The sequence below is a fragment of the Falco peregrinus genome, chromosome 6 (genome assembly GCF_023634155.1).
Source record: "Falco peregrinus isolate bFalPer1 chromosome 6, bFalPer1.pri, whole genome shotgun sequence".
Lineage (NCBI taxonomy): Eukaryota > Metazoa > Chordata > Aves > Falconiformes > Falconidae > Falco > Falco peregrinus.
The window spans coordinates 24,860,604-24,880,690 of NC_073726.1; the positions used below are offsets into that span (position 1 = coordinate 24,860,604).

General features: G+C 45.2%; 1 protein-coding gene across 3 annotated transcripts in view; it reads right to left on the reverse strand.

Annotated features, from left to right (window-relative positions):
* Window positions 1-20,087, reverse strand: part of CAMK1D (calcium/calmodulin dependent protein kinase ID) — a 230,461-nt gene that overhangs the window by 75,682 nt on the left and 134,692 nt on the right. For all 3 annotated transcript variants that reach the window (XM_055808000.1, XM_055807999.1, XM_055807997.1), the window contains exon 3: window positions 16,757-16,831. In XM_055808000.1, coding sequence (XP_055663975.1) covers window positions 16,757-16,831 — 75 coding nt within the window. The remainder of the gene's footprint in view (window positions 1-16,756; window positions 16,832-20,087) is intronic.

Here is a 20,087-nt window from a genome sequence, read left to right on the forward strand (position 1 = left end):
TCTTGTATATGTCAAGTATACCAGAGGAACTCTAAGAACAGGTAGATCCTGTGGCCCAGCCAGGGTGCAAAGGCTTCACTCCAGTAAAGGAAATAAGTGGTGAAGAAAGCTTGGACAAGTCTTATGCTATCAAGTTTAGCTGCTGGTGCTGGTTAAACTTCGGTTCTTTGTGTCTTAAATAGTACATTTCTATCATAAATTTTATTATCCATTATTTAGATATATAGACAGGCAAGGAAGGAGAGGCAGTGGAGTTGCCCTCTATGTAAAAAAAAAGGAGTGATTGCACAGAGCTGTCTGAAAATATAATGAACAGGTCAAGCCAACAAAGGAAACCACATGGTAGGTGTTTACTACAGACTGCCTGATCACAAGGAAGATGTTGATGAGGTGTCCTTACTTCAACTACAGGATGCACCATGGTCACAGGCTCTGATTCCACTGAGGGACTTCAACCACCCTGACATCTGCTGCAAAAGCAGTCAGAAAACTGTTAGCATTCCAGAAGACATTCAGAGCAGGTTGAGGATAGGTTTTTTAATCCAGGTGATAGACAGTCCAACCAGAGGAGAAGTGTTACTGGACCTGCTGCTCACCAAACCAACACAGATGGACTTATTGGATGGGATACTGGTGGATGAAAAGCTGGGCATGAGCCAGCAGTGTGCACTTACGGCCCAGAAAACCAAACGTACCCTGGGCTGCATCACCAGCAGTGTGGGCAGCAGGGCGAGGGGGGTGATTCTCTCTCTCTGCTCCACTGTCCTAAGACCCCCCTGAAGTGCTGCAACCAGCTCTGGAGTCCCCAGTGCAAGACAGACGCGAACCTGTTGGAGTGGGTCCAGAGGAGGCCACAAAAACGGTCAGAGGGCTGGAGCCTCTTTCCTGTGAGGCCAGGCTGGGAGAGCTGGGGTGGTTCAGCCTGGAGAAGAGCCGGCTCCGGGGAGACCTTTCTGCAGCCTTTCAACATATAAAGGGGGCTTATGAAAGAAAGATGGGGACAGAGTTTTTACCTGGACCCATAGTGATAGGACAAGGGGCAACAGTTTTAAACTGAAAGATGGTTTAGACTGGACATGAGACAAAAAGATTCTTTATGATGAGGGTGGTGAGGCACTGGAACAGGTTGCCCAGAGAAGTCATGGATGCCCCACCATTGGAACTGTTCAAGGCCAGGCTGGGCTGGATGGGGGCCTTGAGCAACCTGATCTAGTGAAAATGTACCTACCCATGGCATGGGGGTGTTGGACCAGATGATCTTTAAAAGGTCCTTTCTGACCCAAACCCTTCCATGATTCTATCATTTGTCAGAAGATAAAGCTTTAGAACTTTCAAAAAAATTCTGAACATATCACCAGAAGTAAAAGCTTACAAGCAATTGTATTTACTTTCCATCTCTCTGTACCAAGGAGTTTCACAAGGCAAAGGCTTCACAGGTTAATTGTACAAGACGGAGCTGCACTAGAATCTGATGCTATCTGCCGAGTGAGAATTCAATATGAGGGAAAGTAGGATACCTTTTGGCTTAGGAATTTCTCTGAAAAACATAAATAATGCTGAATTCTCTAAAATGGGTCATTACGTGAGAAGTAATGCATGGGAAAGGAAACATGTTTTCTGAAAGCAATGTTAATATTCACATTCTAAAGGGCACTTGCGTGTTCAGACTGAAAAAAAAAAGACGAATATTTATGCATTCAGAGTCCAAATAGAGTAAAAACAGTACGTATTTCTTCTGCCTTGCAAATAATTATTCAACAGGATCATGACCTGGAGGCCATGAATATAATTTACTACCAAGAGGCTACAGAATAAGTAAACAGCAAGAAAGTAAATTTCACATTAACAGCCACACCGGCATGGTGTATGCATGGCTGAAGGTACACAAGAAAGTGTCTTGAAGACTGGGTCAGTGCTCCTTCTGCTAGCTCAGGTTCCCTCTTCCATTTGTTCTTCTCCTTGTCCTGCATTTGGGAGAGACCTAATCACCGTGCAGAGCTACCTGTGGCTAAATAAGGGCTGGTATCTCCAGGTGGGAATTAGGTTGGCAGAATATAATTCTGCAAAGTACTTCTAAAACTTTTGTGTTCGTGCCAGTGGTGAGACTGTGGACAGGCTGAAGTTTGAATTGTGTCAGAAAGCTCTGAAAAATGCATGCCAGGGAGAAACTCTTGCTGCAGTGATTCATGCCACAGAGTGACGGACAGCAGTACCAGTGCCAGACCAGCAATGCTTGACGGATGAACTGATATGTCTCGCTCTGAAATCTAAAAAGAAAATAAAACCAGGAGAAATCTTTTAGCTGCTTTGCTTTTCTTTTTTAACAGCTTTTTGGTGACAGTGTCCATATTCTTGCAGAGAGGGAGTAGGATTCAGATGACATGTTTTGAGAAACCCTTTGAAACTGAACTAAACCAGCCTTTAAGCAATATCACTGTGCCAGAACTTGTACTTTAAACCACTTGGTGTTTGCATAATGCATTTGTTTGACACACTTACATGCCTAAACTGATATTACCTCAAAACTCCATAGAGTTTAACATGTTTATCCTCACAGCATTCACATGTGGCAGTAAGAGCTGTTATTTCCACTTCCTGAAAGAGGGCCAGAGGCACGGAGGCTGTGCCTAGTCTGTCCCTGAATGGGAACAGGGCATGTCCCGCAACTGCCCAAGCTGTCAGGGCTGCTGGCACACTCCCCTGGGCCAGTTCACCCTGAGGCAGCCATCCTTCTGGCCAGTGCCTGGACACAGGATAGCATTGATACAGACCTTTTTTATTTAGTGGTGTAGATGTAGTAAAAAATGTCATTCATATCTACGCCCCAGAGTGGGAATAAGATGCCCAAGCACCCAGACAACTTTCCCAGCAGAGTCAGTGGGTTTGAAGGCTTATATGTCAAGTCAAAGGCTCTCGTGCCCCCAAGAATCCTGCTCCAAAGGCACTTTCTGGTGTTTATTATTGAGGACAATAAGTATTTCAAACATAGAGCTGATTATTAGTTATCTTACTCATTATTGCAATGCATCCCAGGGCATCCATTACTTGGAGCTCACTCTTTCACATGTGAACAAGAGAGAGATGGGGAAGAGAGCCAGCTTGCCTTTCTTTCCAACCTGGAGGGCACCTGGGCACACTGGAGATTCCAAAATCACCCACCTCACCTTGCCCCTCCAGAGATCCAGGTATAGTTCACTCCCTCTGCACAGGGAGAGCACAAATCGCAGCCCCCAAAGTCGAGGGAGGCGATGGAGCGAGACTGCTATACCATGTGCTTTGGCACATTGCTCCTTCATCCCCATATCTGCAATAAACATTTTCACCTGCCTGCAGCATAAAGAAATGGATATTAAAACTTGGGATACTGCTGTTCAGTTTCTCTCCAGCCTGGGTTTAGGCTGCTGTTTTATAGCTCTCCCTTACCAAGTTTTAACTGATGCCTCTTTTTGTTCCCCTCCATCGCTGGTATGATGCATTTGCCTGCATCCATATCTAGGCACAGTAGGTGAAATCCTGGCTTTATCTAAGTGGATTTTTAACTTTGGATGTCATGCCTCTACTCTTTTAGACTCCCACATATCTATGCCATAAGGATAAATAAATCTATGCAATGATGATGGCCATCACCAGTCATGCTGTTACACTGAGTCACCAGGCAGCCTGGGTTATATTCTCTATAGGTTTCTGCACAGCCCTGGATGGGATGGAAGGATAAAGACACTGCACAGCTACTGTACAACATAGGCTACCTAGGGAAACACCAGAGGGAATCAAAGCATATCCGAATACGTTTTTCCAAATAGTCAATAGATGCTAACAAACAAGTCCACTCACTTTGGCTCATTCCCAGATGGACCACAGTATTCCTCAGTGGACAGTGCCAGAGGTCAGATTCCAGTACTCTTATTTCTTTTAACAACTTACTGCTTGAAGAGTAGCACTGACTTAAGAAAAAAACCACCACAAAACCAATTAATCTTACCCAGAATTAATTAGGAAAGTGTTCTTTTTCTGTGGGCAGGGAAATTACAAGACAAAATGATCTGAGACCACAATGTAAATCAATGATAGAGTAAGAAAAGATCTCAAGATTTTCAGAGTGTGCTCTAACCACAAAAAAATCCATGCAAGACTCTGGAGAGCAGCAGCCCCTTGTTCCTACTACACAGTGCTGGTAAACAGGCTAGAATATTTTTCCACAGATAAAGAGACTTGTCCCTTACCCATTCTGCTACATTTTTTAGCTTACAGAAGAACATTCCAATTCCTCTAGCAGAATGCACTCAGTCTTCCCCGCGCATCAGAGACAGTCTAATGAGCACCGACCACTGAGATACTGTGTCTGCTTCTATTTTTTCTACCATATGGCTCAGCTTCTGCTTTTCCCTCCTCCACCTCCTCCTCCTCCTCCTCCTCCTCCTCCTTCTCCTTCAAGACATGAGCTGTCTCCTCTGCCACTGTCCCTTTGGTTGCAGCAGGAGCCCCTGCTCCAGGGGCTGCACCAGCAGCGCACACAGCAGCGTACCGAAATTTAGAGCCAACTAATCCTTCCTGACTCATTAACAGCTGATGGGTATTTGCAGTGGTCCTTCAAGACATTAGAGGCACACCATTATGTCATTCGCCTTGCCAGAGGCTGTCACACATCAGGAAAAGCAACCAAGCAATAAAAAATATACCTGTGCCTGCCTCCCACTGGAATCCAAGGGGCTATAACCTACAGACTGGCTTCAGGTGACCTACAGCACCTGAATATGCAGAATATGAGATGAGCATTAAGTGCAGTCCCCTTTGGGATGTCTCTGGCCCACTCTGCTGTTGCAGGTTTGGAGAGTGGTATGTTCACCCGTGTAACATGGGAAAATTGTAGCAAAACACCTTGTACAGAAAGAACACTTTGGATGAATGTACATGCAAATGGAGTGGGCTGAGAGCAGGCACGTGGCCAGGAAAGCAGCTCAGCCACAGGTGATAACCTATTATATGACTATCAGCATGGTCACATTTAACAGCATGCTGCAAGGAAAAGGATACTTAGGCCAGAGAGCAGCTCTAGATCTTCAGTTAAGTGCACAAGCAGCAGCTACATCAGTTATTTTTCTTTTTTTCTTTCTTTTCCTCCCCCATTGCTGTTTGCCATTGCTGTTGTACAAACAGTTGCATTTTTGCACTACGCTATTGAACATACACAGCCATGAATGCACTGGCAAATTTCTTGAGTTAATTGAGCTCAGGTGGGGCCAGGATTAAAGGAGAGACTGACTGTTCAAAAGCACCTCTCTCCAGCTTGGTGGGAAGTGCTGTTGGCAGCAGCCCTGGCTCCTTCTGCCTGCAGGCAGCGCTCCTCACTACCACTCAATTGTAAAGTAAATGTCCATACACAGCAGGAGAATGGTCTCTCCCCAAAATGTTCCTATAAGCTGTTTCCAGGAGCTTCTGTGGCTCTCCTGAGTGGCCACATCTCAATAGCAAGGAAAGGGAGTCCACCTACAGCCATGTGAAGCTCCTGGGGGAAGAAGGTGCAAGATAAAATGCTTTTCCCCAAGAAATTTGCTTTTTAAAATATATTTCATCTAAAGTATGACTGAATCTTTAGTGACAGAAGTCTAACCTACATTTCTCTCGCCACCCTTCAAACTAAGCAAGACAACAGCAACATGAAGCAAAACCTCTATAGAGCAAATCCAGCTGCAAAACTGTCTGAAAAGAGCAGATTTAAAAGCTTCTGGCAGAGAGTTTCCAGCACCAAGAAGCAAAATGTCAGAAACACTTTCTGCAGATGGTCCTGCCCCATGTTTACAGGGGCACAAGCGTTAAATGATGGAAAAGACCCTGGGGTGCAGTGACATAAATATTCCCACAGATAAAGCTGGTGAGCAATCAGAGCAAGGTAATTTCCCTCCCCTCTGCTCAATATTGCTTAATTATGTATTAATACACTTCTCCTGTCCAGTGGTACTGGGTAATGTTTTGCAACAGGGTGACCATGAAATTTAGGACTGAATATATCTAATAACACTGTCACAACTTCATCACGATGGCAGGACGGATGCTTGGCTCTGTTTTTTCCTAAAGGAATAACCCCTTTTATGGAGCTGTAAGATGCTCATGGCAGAGTTTTAATGGCAAAAACTATTTGTTGCAATAGTTGCATGAATTTTATTTTGCTAACTGACTTTTAATATTAAGAATGCCAACCCCAGTTTTTAGTAATGCTGCCTCCTTGTAGGCTTATAGGTCTTAAAATCTCAGCCCTCTTTCAGTGGATTTCAAATTATGTTTCTGACTTCTTTTTCATTACAGTGCATTTTGGAGAGGGCTATTGTCTTTCCGCAGGACATAGGGACATTTGAAACCTCCACTATGTCTCACCCAAGGATATCAGTGCTCCTTAGAGTATCATCAATTAGGGATGAAGAAAACAGAATTAAAAAGTGGTTAAATGCTACTAACCAACAGAATAATCAGACAGAATAAACACCAAACTCCTCCAAACCACCTTCAGTACTGAAGTAGAGAAACCCTTTTACAGCTAAGCCAGGATCCCACAGCCCCAAATTGTAATTTTGTCTTGGAGAAGAAGGGAGAAGAAGACATAAGTATTTGGATCTCTGAACACACTTTTCCTCCAACTTAGGGGAAAAAATGGCCTTTACAGGCTGAGATATAACCATGTGGAATGAATCAGAATAAAACGAGCACATGTTCTATAAACGCATCAAAGAACGGCTTCACCAGCAGCAGTATTTTCTTTTTCTATAAAATGCTTAAAAAAGTAAAAGTTTGGGTACAGCAGACCTAACCACTATTTCAGAAAACAGAAAAAAACAAAATCCTCCACATTTATTTTCCACTGAATAATTTTCCAGGGAGAAATTTAAAAGCAGAAAACTATGGCAAGAACTTCTGCAGTCCTGTGAAAATAGTTTCTGTAAGAAGAGGTAACCACAGAACTACGGAAAGAAGTCAAAACAGGATTTCAAACAGCAACCTCTATTTCCATTAAAAATTCTAGGTTTTGCACAATCTTGTTTAGGGCCCTCACCCCCAGCGCAGCCACAGAAAACTATGTGAATCTCCCTGGCTTTAAAAATATGCCCTTTGAAGAGTTCTGGGGGAAAGCACCAGACAAAATGTAAAGCAACAGATCTTTTCTTTCAGTGTGAATATGAAAGGGATGATAATGCTTCATCATCACCTTGCTTGATAGGTTCTTCTAGAAGCTGTACACAGGGCTTCTAGATAATAAAATACAAATATAACTACAAGTTATTGCAACACTGCTCTGGAAGTGCTTATAGACCCTTGACCAGAGTAACCTACCTAACTGTGCTACCTAGAGCAGAGGTTGGAGCTGAGATATGGACATGCTTGGGAAATTGAGCCTGGTTTTTTGCCAAAAAATCATTAAATGTCTTCTGGTACGCACTGATATGTAACACTCGTGAGCCTACGACTGTCCCCTTTACCACAGTCCTGTACAACTTTCCTCCAGAAGAAAACTCAGGAGGAAAACCCAACTTTTAATAATGATTTCACCATGTGAAAGAATGGACTTATGAATGCCGATGTTAATTTTGCATCTTGCTTCGATGCCGTGTTATTCCACTTCAAAGCTTTCCAGGTTGTTATGGAAGTCCTTTTTTGTTTAAGCGAGTGTAACCATTTAATCAGAATGCCTCCACGTCATGCCTGAGAAGGATCCTACCATATCATAATGAATTCTCATACTGTGGCATAGATGGATTTAACATTTATTATCTGCCTTGCTGCAAAGCCCCTTCCTCCTGAATTAAATGCCAGCTATTTAATTGATTTCAGTGCAGCACAGTGTAAATTACCAGGTACTGAAAGATGCAGAACTAAATGTAAAAGACTCATTCAGTGACTATGTGAACATCAAGTAACCAGCAATGAAACTTCTGGGCAAAGCATGAAAGGAAGGAGATGGTTATTCAAAGCCAACTAAATGGAGAGAAAATTGCTAGGGCTCTAAATAGCCACCTGCCTGCTGTTTGGAGAGAAATGCCTCACTCCTGCTCTCAGGGAAGCACTGATACTATACAGGATTACTGACAGATATATGTATTGCTGCCCCATGAATTGCCTATACCAGACTAAGCTATACAATACAGGTACATACACACCCATGCCCAGCTGCAACAGGGAGCCCAAAGTGGGAGTTAGCAAGGGAACTGTTCGTGGGCTGAAGGAAGAAACTCACATTGATGCTGCCAAAATTCTTTGCTGTAAAAAAACAATCAAGGCACATACTCTTACCCTAAGGATTTGGTACTGGCCCTTGCTGGGGACCGGACATTACACCAAATAACTCTCAGAAAGTACTTGTTCACTGTATTCACCAGTATAGGAAAATAGTCAGATGTGCCTGTCTGATTTATGAGAACTTCAAATCTTTCTGTAACTTTATAAAGAATAATACATTAGAACAAAGTTTATTTGGAACTTTGGCCAAACTTCTTGTTTTCCATATTGACAACGGCATCTTCACAACAATAGATATATTAAAGAAAAAATCTACTTTTGTCTGAACTGTTCACATTTCTGTAAAAGCAAACAACTTTAAAATGTTGTCTATTCAATGAAAATGTGGAAACATTTCTCCATTACCTCTTTAGTCCCAAGGCTACAGGGAAAAAAATCACTCTCCATCAGATGTAGCATAATTCTTTGACTGAAAAAAACCCACCCTTGGTGTTGTGTCGCTAATGAGTCCATACTGAGACACTTCAGGCTAAGCTAACAATACTGAGTGCAAGCTTTGGAGCAGGGGTGTCGCCAGTCATCTACACTTGTTGAAGGTGACTAGCTCTAAGTGGTTTTGGAAATCATCATGAGAAAGTCTTTTATAGTCCCCAAGCTGAAGAAGATCCTCACTATTCCTGTGGTGCTGTAGGAAGGCTGGACTGATGCCCATGGACTCTAAAATGCCTGCTCCTAGCCACAGCTGAAGCCCTTGCATGTCAAACAGCACAAGGAAGCAACATGGCTGCTGTTCAGTGCCATTCCCAGGAGAAGGTGCTGCGTTCAGAGGCAACACAGGGAGTAGGAGCTACCAAAACCCCTACCATAGCCAGAAAAAAAGAAGAACCAAAGTGCTAAGGGCAGCTAGGACCACCCAATGAACACATTCACACTTTCAGGATCATACAAGATCAACACAATTACAGGTGTCTCAAAGTCATTTTGGTGATCACCCTGTAGTCTATTAATTTGTTACTGACAAATCTATGCATGCCCTGATCTCTACCCCGACATCAACCTTTCCTAGTCAGCTTACAAACTCAGCCACTGGAAAAGGTGAGATACTCCTTTGTATTGAACACTCACCAGTGTAACCCAGCTGATGTAATAATCTTTTTTCCTCAAAGAAAAAAATGTGAAATTGATGCTGGATTAATAGCTGCTACCGAGTTCCCAGGGGCATGATGCCAGGGGTCAGTTTATTATGTGGTCAGCAGCTTGCAAAGCTCCATGAGAAAGTACTGTGGTACAGTGAGATTAACTCCTTTACCCTTTTAGCAGGGTGGCCTGTGTTGTCCAGTCAATATGCCTTCGGAGATTTTGATAAGGCATGACTATTTTTTAGGATGTCTTTTTTTTTTGAGCTGTACTGATAGACCACCTCTGACTGCATTTAGCAGTAGAAACGGGTTGGAATCGAAACCTGTATTACACATGCTCAAATAATAAGGACAATTTCAAAATCTAACATCCCAGCTCTGCAGTCTGGGCCCACGTCTGCGGTATGTTCACATTGAAGGCTGTGATGGGCCCAGGATTCATTTTCCTGAGTGCTTCTCCCACAGTTATGGTCTGATGCTCCCACTCGTGTCACACATGCTCAACCCTGTTGCTGCTGTCCCACTTTGCTTTCCACATTCACCAGCTGGATCCATCCCCTGGATAGCTGTGCCTTCTATAGCACCCTCCTCCCCAGTTCAAAACACTCTTACCCACAGAAGCAGCAGAAGACTTTTTTCAACGACAGGTTGTAGTTAGTGCCATTTCTTTTTCTACTGCAGACTCACAAAAGCTGTTTTGTCCAAATCACTGATGTTTCACTCCACAAGCTTGTGGGGAAGTGAAATCTTGCCTAACTAGAACCCCTAAGTCTCTGCTCAGCTGTGTCAAAGTCCAAGCAAAGCTCCCCTGGAACCTCTCAGGCTTCTTCCTGGCATGCCCAGATGTGCATCAGCCTTCCTGGTGCTGTAGTTCTGAGGTAGCATTTGCTCGAAAAATCCCCACAAGACCAAGTGAACAATTCATCCAACAACTGATAAAGAATTAATGTATATTTGCTTGAACAGGAATTGGGAAGATGTCTTTCCCTGGCCCATCCATTAAGTGTCCTAGCCAATAAACACTATGAGATCCATCTGCCGCATACATCTACCACACATCTTATCCCTGTGCAGCACAAGGAGGTGCAGGAAGCATGGGATCCAAAGCTTTTGACATAGACCCAGTGTATTTTCAGTGGGTGCCAGGCACTAGTTTCAGCTGGCTCTTTTGAGACAACTCATCCAAGACAAGAGTACTGGAAATAAAGAAGAGGAGAGTCTGTGTGTGTGCAACTGCCCATCCCGTACCATGAAACAAACTGAATCCCCTGCACTCATCAGCTCCAGTGTTCCGGTGGTTTACTGCTGATGTTGCCCCTGTTAGAATTGCTCTTATTGCTAATAATGGCAATAAGCACACCGTCTGCAGAAAAAGGTGATGCTGAGGGGCATCTCTCAGATGCTTGGACATAAATATTTTCTGCTGCTAAAGAACCCAGCTTGCTTTTATCATTTATGTAAATCCCATTGTGAATGCAGAGAGATTTCCTTCTGTCTTTTGCATAATGTTTTACAGGCACAATAAAAACCCAAGTACGGGAATAAATCTCACCTAAGGAGTGTGGTGCAGCAGATCTATGTTTTGCTTTAATTAGCATCCTGATGTGATAGTGGCTTGGCATGCATATCACTGTTTTGTAACACAGTGCGTCCTTGCTAGACTCCTTAAGGAACCTGGCAAACACGGCACTTCCCTCCATTGTCTGTTGTTTTCCTTGGAAGCTGAATATTTTCATTGAAATGTCACTTGCACACCCCCTGTCCATGCCTGGCTGCTCTCGTAGTGCACTCAGGCATTGGGCTTTCAAGAAACAAAAGGAATTCAGCACTTAAACGGCTTAGCGCTCTGCTTACTTCTTTGCAAAACATCAAGGCAAACCCACAAGCAGAGTAGTTCCAGTAATAGTAAAAACTTCCGCAGATTTCACCAGAGGTAGGCACCTGCCTGTTTGAGCTGCCTCCCAGGCCGTCACAGGGTCATAAGTTGCTGGCATGTGGTGGGGGAGAGCTGATGCACAGCAGGAATGGGGGTGCTGGGACGTGGAGCCTGCAAACGCCTGGGCAGGGCTCTCCTCGGTGTGTAACTTGCACCAGGCAGGAAGGAGCCCCTGTCACCTTGGGTTTTCTCTGATGGAAATCTTCTGAATAATTCAGCAAAGTTAAGATGCCACACTGGAAAAAAACAGTTGGTTGGCTGAACTGGGCTGCTCACCCTAAAAGCTCGTTCTCAGCAGAGACGTCAAAAGACCTCATGCAGGAGGAATACCTCAGTTTCCTCGGAGAACCAGAAACACCAGCTGACAGCATCCGAGTAACCAGCCCTCCCACTGAGGGGATCAGACCTGCTCTGGGAGCACAAAGGTATACCAGACTGGCAGTAAGGGTTTCGATTTATTTAACTAGATTCTGGTATTAATAGGAGTTCCTCTGGATTCGGTGCTATTCTTGACTGTGAAAAAAGAGTGCAGAGAAACTCAGAGGTGGGTGTTCAATCATCGCTTACCGAACTGCGTGCTTTCCAGGGCCTGCTCCTGGAACCTTTCCCCATTTGAACAGTCTTAATGTCAAAAGGAATTAGAGAAATTAAACTTCCAGCATAGCAGGTTAAAATTTCAGCCTGGAAGGCCTATTTATTGGGAAATGCTCCGGACCCGTACAGACATTACACAGCACCCAGCTGGGGGCAGCGCTGCCGTGCCGGGGGGCAGGGGGCTCTGCGGGGGCTCTGGGCAGGCGGGCCGAGGGGCCGAGGCCAGTGGTGTGAGGGGCAGCGGGGCTCAGTGCCGGGCCCTGCCCGTGGGGCACAGCAGCCCCCGGCAGCTGCGGGCTGGGGGCAGGGGGCTGGGAACTGCCCGGGGGAAAGGGCCGGGGGGGCTGGGCACAGCCGCTGGGCAGGAGCCCCCAGCGTGCCCAGGTGGCCAAGGGGGCCAGCAGCGCCCTGGCCGCTGTCAGAAGCGCTGTGGCCGGCAGGGCCGGGGCAGTGCCCGTCCCCCTGTGCTGGGCACCGGTGCGGCCGCCCCTCGGGGCCTGGGCTCAGGGTCGGGCCCCTCAGGGCAGGGGGGACGCAGAGGGGCTGGAGCGTGTCCAGAGCCGGGCAGGGGCTGGGGCAGGGGCTGGGGCAGGGGCTGGGGGGGGGGGCGGGGGGAGCTGGGGGGGTCAGCCTGGAGAGGGGGGGCTCAGGGGCACCTGGTGGCTCCCTACAGCTGCCTGGCAGGGGCTGTAGGCAGGGGGGGTCGGTCTCTGCTCCCAGGGAACAAGCGCCAGGACAGGGGAACCGGCCTCACCTTGTGCCGGGGGAGGTTTAGGTGGGTGTGAGGGGAAATTCCTTCATGGAAAGGGTGGCCGAGCCCTGGCACAGGCTGCCCGGGGAGGGGGGTGGCGTCACCAACCCTGGGGGTGTTTAAATAACATGTAGATGCTACACGCTGGGACGGGGTTTGACAGTGCTGGGGTAAAGGTTGGACTTGATGACCTAAAAGGTGTTTTACAACCTAAACAATTCTACAATTCTATGATTCGCTGTGTTTATGTAATCCCTTTTTATCCATGATTTTCCAGTGTGCAGAAAATTAATCATCAGTACCCAAAGAGGCTGATCATGCCAATGGAATACTAGTCTCTGACAACACTAACCACAACAGGTTATCAGGATATTTCCCTGCACTGACAAGGTGAAGTGAGACAGCTTAGAAGATACTGAAGGGTAATTCTTACTAAGTGGCACCAATAGCAACCGTAAATCTGTAACTGCTCGTTAACAAAGCTTTACTATCATACCTTGGTTCTATTTCTGAAAGCACTTTATTTCCCCATCTTCTACAAAATCCTATGGGGAAATCTCACCCAGCATGCAGAAGGAATGAAACTTTCAGAGTATTTTGGTGTTTATTTTTCTTGCCTGTGTAGGTACAGTACTATAGGAAATCCAAGCTTGGTAAGGAGCAGGTGTTTTCTTGGTTTGAAAGCACATCATCCTAATGGACATAAGACAAAATCTAAATGCTGTACAGTACTTTTCTATAGTGCCTGCAAAATTTTAGCAGAATCACCACAGGAGAGGCAGCAATTATCCTACATCTACATTCTGCTTTGCAGCTGCACTGGTAACTCCACCTCATACCAAAGCTGAGCAATACTGCTTGGCGCAAAAGATACCATGGAGTTGTCCACAACCTTGCTAAACTTAGAGCCACTAGGTGGGAATATGCTGTATTTTGGGAGAATAAATAAAGAAAAAAATGCCCCAGACATTTCTAAGGAACAGGTTAATGCTTCGAGAAAGCACATGAAATTCTGAGTTGTCAAATCTGGGGATCTCCAAGCTGGACTTCTGGCCTTGCACTAAGAGGATTGTGCGAGTTTGAACAGTTTTATCATGGTTTGTATATAACATATGTGAAAACAAGGTGATGCAACCAAACCTGTAGATCTGATTTCCCCATTAATGTGCCAGGAAACACGCAGGACAGATTCACCAACAGCTACATAACCCCGGGAACAGTTCCCAGAGAGACTGGCAGGAATAAAGTAACTGTCAAGTAGGCACGGACAGCCTCCTCTTCACCTCCCTTCCTACCAGCTTCAGCACAGACACTGACACCTGTGCCTGCCCATATCTTTGACAGAATAAACGCGGTGTGATATTTATTCTTTAAGCTGGCCTGCTAACAAGCATGGTTTTCAAGTAAAAGTAGATGTACCAGAGGGCAAATATAAACAGGGAGACTTGGTCTACCTCCTTCTCCCACAGAGGTGCTGCGAGGTGCTCAGGGGCTGTAATGTGGATTTTTCACAACATTGCAAGGAGTGCTCTAAAGGCTGGTAATGAAAATGCCATCCAGGTAACAAAAACCCTCCCCTTGGAAACACTAGGTAGTGCCCCCTTAGCAAGCAATGAGCCAGGCAGAAGGGCATATGGATTGGAGATATGTTGTGCCCATGATACTGATCTCTGAGTGGCCCTAATTTTACTCCCCCCGCCCCCCGCCACTTTCTTTTTAATCTAAATGCTGCTTCCTGAAAACTGCTTAATCAGAACCCCTTCTACTTCATATCAAACCCCAGTTTTAAATGTAGGCAACTGATGTCTTGTTTAGGAGAAACACACACAAATGAAAAGATAATAAACCCACAAGTAATACAATAATAAATAGGACAGAGATGTAAGCAAATAGATACCTCATGCCATGCAATGGTTCACAATTGTTGTACCAACAAGTTGGTGTTACCTTGGAAACAAGAGGTTATCCGTACGTGCTTTCTCCTAGACGGAAACTGGGAAAGGAGGCATGCAGAACAGATTTTGAGTTTTCTGGATTTCGTGGAGTTGCCGCCCAACTGTTGATGCTAATCAGTCCCAATCCCAACTACTGATGAAAATTCACGGGCAGTGCAGAGGTTGCACCATCCCTAATGCAACGTCCACAGCAATGGTGGCGACTACCTGGCCATCTTGTCCGCTCCACCCAACCGCTTCCCAAGAAAGTACAGAAAGGTTATTCCCTGGAAATACTCTGTGCAGAGCAGAGGACAACACAGCTTTGTCTGATTTGCAGCAGCACAGAGGGCTAACACCAACAGCTTGGCACAACATCAAATGACTTTAATAAAATAAGCTTCAGTTAACGTGTTGTAGCCCATAGCTGAGGCACATTAAGAGCAGGCGCACACACACACAGGGTCAGGCTCTCTGTGTGAGCAGGAGTTTGTTACAGTGCTGTTACTTGATTGCATTCAAGTGTGTGCCCATATTAAATAAAACGACCCTGTAGTTTTTGAAGATTTTTCCTGCTTTTTCTTAATAGGAATGATAAAATGTAATGATTCCTCTCCCTGGCAGATTCAGTTCAACGCATTTGTATGCAGGATATCTTGGTCTACCTTGCAACACAAGGGCTCATTGGGGCTGGGGAGGGCTCAAGGCTGGCACCCTGAATGCTGCAGGTGGGTTCCTGGCTGCTTACTTCAGCTGGGCATTTCAGCCCAGTGGGCATCAGTGAAGCTGTGTCCCTCTGGAATAGCTAAATGTTTGGCCCTTGAAAATTAGTTAGATGGGTTTACAAATGCAGCTGTAACAGAAAGGATAAGTCCCTAGGAAGTGTTGATTTGTGAGCAAGTAGAAGTGTATACTAACACGTATTCAGTGTCACCTACTATTACAGACCTACATTTCAGATAACCCAATGATCTGGATGTAAGAAATCTAGAAAAATGAGGGTTATACTACACTAAACGAGCTAATAATAAGTAGGAGTAAAATTGATTTCTTTTTTTATCTAAAGAAATTAAACAAAAATAAGGATTTGTAAATCAACTGATCATGAAATTGGTACTTCCCACAACCCAGCTGGTTTGTTGGAATTTGTACAGCACTGATGTTCCTGTGAAAGTCCTTTTGCAGCACTCTGGGCTGAAATGTAAGGCTACAAAAACAGATTAAAAATGTACAGGGCACTATTCTTCCCACACTGCCAGCAGAACAGCACCTAACAGCATCTCCATGCCTGGGCATTACCAACACACAAGGGACCACCATAGTCCCCAGGGACTTCCCATGGGGTATTTAAACCCAGAGCTGCCTCTAACAGATGCTCCAGGCTTCCCTATGGACATCTGGCTCTTTGCAATGGTGATTTATCCCTCTGCCCTATCTGTCTGCTTTGCTCTCATTTGAGGTGACCTCATAATGGAAAAGGAGAGAGACTAGAGCTGGCAAGAGGAAATTTCAACTTCAAATCATGTTTTTTAATTGATTTCAGAAGGGGGGGGACACGATACGATGACCAAAGCCGTATGAGCACCTGCCTGTCACTCCCCTCCTCCCTGCTGGATGGATGTGACGGAAGGACTAGGTCAGCCACAGTGTATCATGTGCCTGATGGGATGCTAATCTTCTCAGGGAAAATGGGGAAGAAGAGAGGCTCTGGTGAGAAAGGCATGTGAAGGAACAATGGCATTAAGCGACCATTGCTGCTGAGACAATGATGACACTTTTCTTGCAACTCCAGCACCCACGTACCCATGCACATGGTAGCATGTCAGGTCACCTCTTGTTCAGTACAGAACAGGGAACAGGTATGCATTGAGTCACAGAAAACTAAATCATGGCCACTCCATACGTACGGAGCGAGTTCTGATCCCTTTAACATCCCCTCTTCACTCTGGTTTGATCTGGGTGAGACTATTCACAAAACACATCAATTCCCAATATCACAACAACCCAGCCCATCACACTTGGAGATTAATTTTTAAACACCTCCCAGGGATTCTGAAGACTGTAGCACACAAGACAAGTACCTCTCACATATCCCAGCTTCTGGGTTAAAGAACAAAACCAAAGCAAGATGAGTTGGCAGTTTTGGCACAAAAACTTCATTAGGTTCAGTACTTACAATTGCATGACCAGATATAAATGGTTTGGACTCTCATAGATGTCTTCCAGGGCAACTATATTTTCATGCTTGATCCTGAAAAACCATAAGATAAGATAAAATGAAATAGTGATTTTTAGTTTTTTAAGTAGCTGCAAAACATAAAGCTATTTTTAGTTAGACACTATACTTGTCAGCGCTTTATTCAACATCATAAAATATGATTTTGACCAAAGTAAACAGTCAGGTCTGCTTCACAGCCCAGAATACTGCCTGTTACTACTCACAGAAAATTCCTTCAATCCTCTGTGAAGCCAAAATGTTTAAGGGTTAAGTATCTGGGGCACAGAAGTTTACAGTTCCCGTGTCAGATGAATGAAGATGGTTGGCTGGAGGTTGAAGTCTCAGGACAGCAGCAAAGCAGGGTTCAAGGGAATGACAGAGGCAGGGTGCGGACTGGCAGGGAGAAGGCAGGGATTTGTCCCTGTGCAGAAGCTGGCATACGTAGGTAGCAGCTGTACAGCAGCTCCATGCTCCTTCCCACCAAATTCACCCTGCTCCTATGTCTCTCCTGGTCTGGATGTCTGAATTTCCCTCCAGCTTTATTAAGGACTGTACATTTTGTGTGCAATGGCTCCAACCATCTTCATGGGTTTTCTACACTCTCACCATTCCCACCAAGCCTCTTGTCAAAATGCTAGCTTTAAAGAGAAAAATTATCTCTACAAGTATATGTCTAATTAACTACTAGAGCAATGCCTCTCTGGGTTTGCTCCTTAAATGCTTACAAATAATTTCTGAGGGATACATTTAAGTTGTGCAAAGCCTAAAAAGAGCATCAGTACAACTCCAGGGACAGAATACTAATTACACCTATTGCAGACAATCATTTTAACAGCATGAGAAACCTGGGAAACCCTAAGCAGAGACCACTCATTAAACAACAGATGGACACATTCAGAAAGAAAGCAAAAGTGGATTGTCAGCAACTGCAAAACTCTACATGTTTCAGGGTTCAAGTAGCTTAATTAAGATGCTTAATCATGTGTCAGGACCTCATCCTCAATGGTCCCAAGTGCCCTAACATCTGCATGGAGATGATGAGAGCAGAAGGTCCCCTGCACCCGGCAGGATCTTTCCCGTAAGAATGCAGACTAAACCCATTTCCTCTGAATTCACTGGAAAGCTCATGACTGACCTGAATTTATATTTATAATCAGTCATCAAAAGCTGCATTCACATAAGTACATTCACACACAGGAAATTTAACATCGACAATAAGTGAACTCAAACATAATGCATGACAGGATGTCAGAGCACCAAACACATGAGCAGGCTCCTCACTCTACAAAAATATCTGGAAAAAATCCCATGTTATTTTAGCAAAATTTCCAGGTAGACTGCATCACAAATTATGTTCTTAATATTGACAACAGGAAACTAATACACTGCTCACTTGGCTTTACACAGTGTGTTTGGAAACATTTATTTTGTTGTGCAGGTCTAGTGCCTGGTCCCTTAAGAGCTGCAGTTACGACAAAGGTGGGTTTGCCTTGTTTAAATTAGTTGAAGGTACGCTACAAATGGCATTTCAAGCAATTAGTCACTTTTAAAGAAAATTATATGTGTTTATCCATATTCCTTTCTGCACATGCACATTCATGTGATCACTTGTGTACCGCCTACCACCATGATCAAGGCAGTTTTAATACAAGTCATCTGGCATAGTGTTATCTGTTTAAAGCCTTCAGCTTAGTCGATGGTATGGTTTTTACCATGCACATATTAACGCTTTGCATTTCTATTTTTAAGAACCTCAGAGGTTCTCCAAACCAACCTAAACCCCTCTGAGACAGCTGCCAGCAACACCTAACCATCACACACATGGCTAGCAGGTGGGTCACCCACCAAGATAAACAGCTGGGGAGGCAGAGGCTAGGAAAGAGCTCATCAGACACGCCAAGCTTTGCGCTGAGGGTGGCCACAAGACGCTCTCCCCTTTCTGATTTGCAAACCAAATGGGCACTGTGCTGCTGTGCTGTCTGAAGGCAGATCAACTTGCTCAGTTCTACAGTGAAGGAGGGAGAAAGGGTTTAGTCCTCCTACCACTGCGGGGGTCCTCTGTGATGAGCCAGTCTGCCCCTCTTTGAAATCAGATGCAGGGGGTGAGCGCGTGGGATTCAGGGAGACGGCAACTATAAAGTGTAGTCTGGAACAAGGCAGTAGAAGAAGCTGAATCACCCCCAAAGTACAAAGGGAGTAATCCCTCTTAGGTATGAGGGTATTTGGAAGATGTCCCTTTGGGAGGTGATGCCTATGCATGCCAGCCACTCCAGCCGCTGGTGGCTGCTGCACTCAAGGGCTCTGCTGAGATGGGAAGGATGCTTTTTTTCCCCATTTTCTCTCAGCTCCCCTAAGACCAACATGGCCTTAATCATGGAGTTACGCAGTGCTTACAGTTACGCAGTAAAAGTGCTCATGGCACGCCTGCAAATGAAGCAGCTCGTCCCACACAGCATTTCTCTACTCGGATGGATTTTCAGATGACAAGATATTTAAAGGAAAATGGAACTCAACATTAAAAAAAAAAAATTTAAAAAAATCAACGAAATCACTTGGGGAGAAACCTACGGTTTAGATCAAGCTGTGGGTTGTGTTGCTGAAGCTGGACCCGAGCAGCCATGGGCTTCCCAGCAGAGGTCACTGCAGCCAGCAGCAGCGTCTGCTCCTCACCCTGCAGCCACCAGCAATCCCTCCCTTCTTCACTTCAAAGCAGGTGAGCCATGGCCTGTGGCCCTGATACACAGTCATTAACCCCTCAAGGCTGAATACTGTTCATCACAATAACACCCCAGGGTCTGGGAAATCGGGTGCGGTCTCGTCACAGGGTTTTATCAAAGGCCAGTGGGGGTGGGACAACTTTGTCCCACTCTTCTGTAAGCAGCCCGGCGGTGCCAGTAGGGTGATACCAGTCGGGGTAAGAGCCAAACAGACCTTTCTGACTTGCACGCACGGTGGGGTACATCGAAAGCCGAGGACAAGGAAAGCACTGTGCAGCGGCAGCTACTTGATGGCCACAGATCAGGAGGGATTTGGGAACGGCTTTAATTAACTCCACTTTTATCCCCCTCTAGAAGTGGCGAGTGAATCTCAAAGGTTCAGAGGATTCATTCTGTTAAGCCTCCAAATGCCTCCACGCAGCCACACTGGTGAACTCGCTTAGCAGAAATACTCAGCGGACTATCTGATCTCCTCAAGACCTGCCAGGGTTTATTTTTTTCAAAGGTGCTGTTCTCATTTTACAAAAGGGGAAGGGGCATGCAGAAAAGCTAGAAGTTTTTCTGTAATCACA